Source organism: Melampsora larici-populina (genome assembly GCF_000204055.1).
Source record: "Melampsora larici-populina 98AG31 unplaced genomic scaffold MELLAscaffold_4, whole genome shotgun sequence".
In the NCBI taxonomy this organism is placed as follows: Eukaryota; Fungi; Basidiomycota; class Pucciniomycetes; order Pucciniales; family Melampsoraceae; genus Melampsora; species Melampsora laricis-populina.
This window is the reverse complement of record NW_006768768.1, coordinates 922,868-928,939: the sequence shown is the minus strand read 5'-3', so window position 1 is coordinate 928,939 and position 6,072 is coordinate 922,868. Positions and strand designations below refer to the sequence as shown.

Below are 6,072 nucleotides of genomic sequence, written 5' to 3'. Positions count from 1 at the left end.
CACCTTACACCACACATCTGAGCCATGAAGCATATGCTCATCTGAGTAAATCCTTAACCAATAGCCACATACAGGTCTGCTGCGCTATCTGCTCATCTGGATAAGAAAATCACATGTAATACATTAGGGGTCTTCAAAAGATTCGTTTGGTGTCCCAGAAGTGTCTAGAAGCAACATCCAGAAACTTCTGGGACACCTCCAACATGTTTTTGAGCATCTGGACTCATCTGGACTTCTTTCTGGAGCCACCAGAAACATCTGTGCCTCTGTATGTTCATAATAAACAGGTCCTTCTTGACTTCCTTGTCACTTTGCATTGACTTGATCAACTCCTTTGGCACTACACCATATTACTCAACAACCACCCGCCAATCTTCACTTCTACTTCTAGCTCCTGCCTGCCTTTCCTTTGGCCTTTGTCTCACCAACCATCACCTCAAATGGATCTTGTGTTTTTCAAATATGAATCCAGAACTGAATTGTATTCTGATTCCTTTTGTGTAAAAAGTTGTTTTTTGTGATGTGACAGTGCAGATGAAAGCATCCAAAACCAATTTTGATGGTAGAAACAAGTCATTGATTGTTCAATTTTCAGTCAATTGTGCAGTTCAATTGATTGGTCAATTTCAATTGATTCATCAATCAACCAATTGTCCCATCTCAATCAATTGTTGAACTTCAAAAGACACAAAAACAAACCACTCTTAAAAGATGAGTTGCGTAGAAAGGTGGAGGAGAGTGTTGAATTTGGATTGGTTGTTGAGTTTTGATTGACTGTTCAATTCCAGTCAATCATTTGATTTCACCTGTTCTGCTTCAAGTGATTATTGAATATACACAAATGTTTTAATGCAAAAATGAAACATGCACCACCAAATAGGCACTTTAAATTTTGCCAAATGTGATTTATCAACCAGAATTGCTTAAGTGAACACCCCCTAAAGGTTAGCTCAAATGCAAACTATGCCTTTATGCTTATTTCAAATTGATGTGTAGCACAATATAAGGTTGACAAATTTTTAGATTACAATTATGCTTATAGGGTGCGTCAACTGTATCACAATGGCTCCTTGGGAAATATTCATGAAACTGGTGATCAGTAACAGAGGGGGAATGTGGCCCCTAGGACCCATGTTCACATCAGGAAACCTCTTTGATGCTGGCAGTGACAGGTTCTGTACTCTCTGTATTCTCAAATTCCAAACTTGGTCAAAAACAAAACCAGGCTTCACACCATGATGTGCATCAGTGCTCATGTGGTGGACGCAGTGCGATTTTGTCACCTTTGGACCACGGGTGGGCACGGCCTTTCTCTCACATTTGAGGGTCAGAGCTCCCCACGTACTCCAGTGTATAAAAAATGCCTTTTTACTTATACAACAGCAATATCTTGACCAAAGAACCAAAATCTCGGCACCAAAGGGCTGGATTCAAACCCCTAATCACTGGATTGAAAGCATTCAAACAAATATTCACTATAACTGAATGTAAAACACTGTCTGGACGGTCAATGTTTCACCCAAAGCATAGTGTCTGCAATAACCCAAATTGTAACCCTTGTGAAACTTTGCAATGTCAAGTTGAAGTTGATGCTGATGAACCAATATCAGTTGCAAATGGTGTTTGTAAATCTCATTCTTGTACAAGTAGTACATATTCATGTATATCAAGTGGATGTGATTTTATTGTTTTTCTTTGCGCCTCCTGCGCCCTCTCGCGCCCCTAGCCAAATAGCGGGCGTGTCTATTCAGAGCATCCCGTAATTCATTGTCAAATTGGATGCACATACAGAATGAGAAATTTTCTCACCTTGATGTATAAGTTGCACCCAATTTTCACAACTTTTTTTTGCAAAAGTGAGTGCTCCCTATCTTTTGGACTTGATAAGCCACCTAATGCAAGTTTATCAATTTCTGTAAGTAGCTTGACTTGATGGAAGCATCTATCCTTCTTCCCATTGTCACAATAGATATTGAAGCTGGACTGTTTTTTTGCTCAATTCTAGTTTGACAAGAATCAGTTCTTGGACTTATTGGTGAACCTGGGGAGCTAATCCATATTGAGATGACAGGGGTTGGGCAAAGAACCGACCAACCAGTTTCTGAGTGCCATTGAGTTGCAATTCAATTTTTTAGGAATGCTCAGGAACAATTGCTAAAACAATATCAAAGCCAACAAAAAAACTTGTCGTTCGCTTTGCTTTGCAAAAGAATCACCAAAAGTTGACGGGTGAGCGGTGTTCTTGCTCATTCCAAAGCCCAAACAATTCAAAAACCAAAAGCACTTTGTGCCACTCAAGCCACAGAAACAACGTCTTTCCACCTTTCACAAAGCAGACCCAGGTTCCACCCAGGCTCTTTCGGAGCTCAGCTCAGTTGAAAAGGCCTGTCTTCAGACCCAAACACTGACTTTGAGTGACCTGGCAGAGCAACAGGTCTGTGAAACCTGCACACTGTCGTTTCCGGCCATCTTCGACTTGCTTCGACTCCCTTCTGAAAGGCGCAAAACTGGTTGGTCGGTTTTCCGCCCAACCCCTGATATGTATCCAGTGTGGAGTTCATGTTAATTGAGATTCTTTTCATCGAAGCACCTCCGGACTTCCTATACAGCTATCTAGAGCAGTGTACGAAGTGTCCCTGTACCACTGCTCTAGACAGTGAAGAAGTCTATCGCCGATTATCGCCACTATCGCCGCTATCGCCGATTATTTGGCCTCAAAATCAACAAAAAACGACCAAGTCCCTCGATTTTCATATAACCCCCGGTAGACTCGGTACCATCAAACAGTATATGACCACCTGTACATGCTACCCAGATGTCCGGACCGGGCAACCCAAACTTCAACCTCTGCGATCACCACTTCTCGACTTCCACCACCTCATCGATTCAAACCACATCTTATCAATCACTCACCTCATGATGATTGTCCTCGAGTACCAGCACGATTGTGACATCCCTGACACGCCTGAGGTCCGAGTCAAGAGAGTCGAAAGAGGTTCGCAAACCGAAGGACCTGATGAGGCCTCCCCACCCCGATCACCACCACCATCTCAATCTCAATCAATACCGCCACCTCAAACCCCATCTCAACTTCCATCAACATCGTCACAATCATCAGGATTGTCAAACTTCATTCCAAAGTGGCAAAACTTGATCACGGTCAAAACACAACCCTACGAGCAATCTCCATCTGTTTCCGATCGAATTGTAAAGACTTTGGAAAAACTTGACCTCGAGGGTTTCAAATGGAGCAAGGAATCAATGCTCAAGGTATTAAAGGATCTTGGCGAAGCTGAAGTGCTCACTAGAGACCTTCAAGAGTGTGACATATTTGATGAGTAAGCCTGTGGTCTTTTCATTTGTTGAGACTAATACACTATTGACTCACTGACTCAAAGTTTACTTTTAGTGATGTTGAATAGCTTCAACATCCTGAATATCTGTTGTAGTTTGTAGTTGTAGTAGTTTGTTAGGTTATTTATGAAGGAGGCAGTAGATCGATTATTTTATATCTCGATATGTTGTTCAGAATGATGAAGGAGTTTTCAGTCACACCTTTCACTTTATTTCTCTGCTTGTCCTCTCAATATCTATGTTAGCAGTGATTGAATTAAAAGGAATTGTATTTTTTATTTCAGTGTCTTTATTTTTGTATCTCACTTTGGTTTTATCGTGTCCCACTTTGGCTTTATCTTGGTATCTTAACTCAATGATTCAATGGCAAAATATCAGTTTGGAATTGAACAATGCAGCTGCATTCTGGAGAAACTAAGGATTAGTAAAAATAAAATGAAATTAAGAAACAAAAAGAAAGTAAAGATGAAAAAAGGAAGACAAAAGACATTAAAAAACGAACAAGAACGAACGATGAAAACATCAAAACAAAGATAATGTAAAGAAGATGATAACGTAAAAAAGAAGAAAAAAGAAAGTAAGAAACGAAGTGGTAGTAACCACGAATGAAGACATAACAAGATGAAGTAGATGAAAACATAAAAAAGGAAGAAATTAGAGTTAAAAAGGAAGACAAAAGAGATTGAAAAATATGCGAAAGTCATGATGAAAACTATTCATTGATATCTTCATTTTCCTCTTCATCGGTCTCATCTTCATCACCCTCTTCGCTCGCTGATTCTTGTTCACGCTTCCGTTTTGGGGCCCGTTTCTTCAGACCCGAAGAATCCTTTGGAACCTGAGCCAACTCGAACAAACCTTTGGTGATATCGGTAGAGATACAGTCACCTTGTTCGTCATTGAGATTCTTGCTCAATTGAGTGACGAAACCCAACTCAGTTTGAGCTTCTGGATGTAGCACAATTTTAGCACCCCAGTGGAGCAGTCGAGCCTCGCAATTGATCCATGGCCAGGCGTAGTTTTTGGTTGGAAAAGTTTTTTCTGTTTTCGATGGGGATGTCCTGATTTCAGTGAAACTGGAATTGATTAGAGTTACATAATAAAGAGATGAGGCACTTACTAAGAAGTCCCTTCAATGCTGCACGAGCTTGGTCTTGTTTGGGGTAAGCAATCGATTTCTTTGCCTTGACGCCAGGCGTGTCGAGCTTGGCAACTGCAACCCCGGTGCAGAAGCTCTGAAACTCACAGTTGCAATAAGCAGAGCCGTACCTTTCCTGATTCAGTTTTAGCCAGGATCGACCCCTCGGAGAGCCAGCAAACATCTGGAACGCATTTGGTCCCAGATGTGATGATACACAAAGTATCACTATGTTGCTGTTGGTCAGAGAAGCAATCCTCTTTGCCTTCGTTTATAGATAAAACTGGTAAGCGGCTGGATTGAAAGGTAGGTTGTAGAGAGACTTTACATACCTCCACCTCGGTTTCGGCGAGCCACAATTCGGCAGTCTGTTGAGCGCTTGCGAGCGATCTACCTGAACCTACCCAGCCATTCTCACCAGTTGATTTTGGTTCGACAGAGTCGGATGAGTCTCCAGTGGTTTGGTTCAAGTCGTCTCCTTCGGCTCCCAACAAAACCGATGTGAGGTTTTTGGATTTGCGAACATATTGTTGGTAGGTCAGCTTTTCATCGAGAGTCTTCTCGTTCCATAAGTCGGAGAGTACACTGTTTGCTTTGCCCTTAATTCCACGGTCTACGTGGGATGAGTTTGAATGTGAGATCAGAAGAATCCCACAAGTTGACAAAGCGAGCATAACCTACGAGTGCGATATACTTCCTGCCCTTCAGGGCTTGCTTGAAAACCGTTCCAGAGAGTCGCATCTCGCATGGCCTTGAATTCGCCACTTTAAAGGGATTCAAGCAGTCAGATGTAATCAAAAGTGAAGCTTTTGAAAATGAGACTTACATATGCCTTGAAGCCCTTTCTGGCGAAACACGTCTGACAAGACAATAGATCACTCTGATTATGTCGAGGTCATTTTCAAGAGCCATAAAAAAAGAACCATCGGCTTGCGAGAATGACTTTTTACAATTCTTTGCCGCCACAACACGCAGTTCAGCAGCCAAGATTTCTTTTGCAACAACTTTCTTCATTACTTCTTCAAGCTGATTGGCGACAATTGGAGTGAATGTCTTGGCGCTGTCTGGAAGCATTGTAACAATCGATTTGGGGAGGAATTGGTCGAGGATTTGTTTCATTGATAGAGGTGGCTCAGTTGGAGTAGTTGCGGTAGAAGTGGGGGTTTGCTGAATTCGAGTTAGTTGAGTTCGAGTTGGGCCTTGCCCACGGCCGCGACCTCTTGCCCGAAGAGAAGAATTCGCGTGTCCACCACGTCCGGAGCTTGTGTGTTCACCACGTCCAGCATTTAATGAAGTTGGACGTGGCAGTTGGCCTAAAGGTTCTTGACGAGGCCCTGGACTCCAGTATGTAGTTTGACTACCAGGGCCAAAGTTTGCACCCACTTGGGAAGTGTGCTGGTACTGAGATTGGTGCGAAGGCTGCTGATACGATTGGTGTGAAGTCTGCTGGTACTGAGAGTGGGAGCTTTGATATGGCAGAACCGACTGAGTGAAAGGAGGAGTTGGTGGTTGGATGAAAGACCTGGTTGTTGAAGCCAAGATTCGTGCCTTGCGTGAAGTCGAGGTTGTCATAATCAGTT

General features: G+C 42.5%; 2 protein-coding genes across 2 annotated transcripts; one reads left to right on the top strand and one right to left on the bottom strand.

Annotated features, from left to right (window-relative positions):
* Positions 1 to 2,790: 2,790 nt before the first annotated feature.
* On the top strand, positions 2,791 to 3,422 carry MELLADRAFT_92303 (uncharacterized protein; the record flags this gene model as incomplete). The annotated part of the gene is made up of 2 exons (XM_007405757.1): positions 2,791 to 3,338; positions 3,410 to 3,422. 2 exons carry the CDS (start codon positions 2,791 to 2,793, stop codon positions 3,420 to 3,422), a joined length of 561 nt encoding a protein of 186 aa, XP_007405819.1.
* Positions 3,423 to 3,715: 293 nt separating this feature from the next.
* On the bottom strand, positions 3,716 to 6,072 carry MELLADRAFT_76744 (uncharacterized protein; the record flags this gene model as incomplete). Its single annotated transcript, XM_007405462.1, has 5 exons — positions 3,716 to 4,395; positions 4,475 to 4,757; positions 4,825 to 5,105; positions 5,174 to 5,256; positions 5,319 to 6,072. 5 exons carry the CDS (start codon positions 6,062 to 6,064, stop codon positions 4,067 to 4,069), a joined length of 1,722 nt encoding a protein of 573 aa, XP_007405524.1.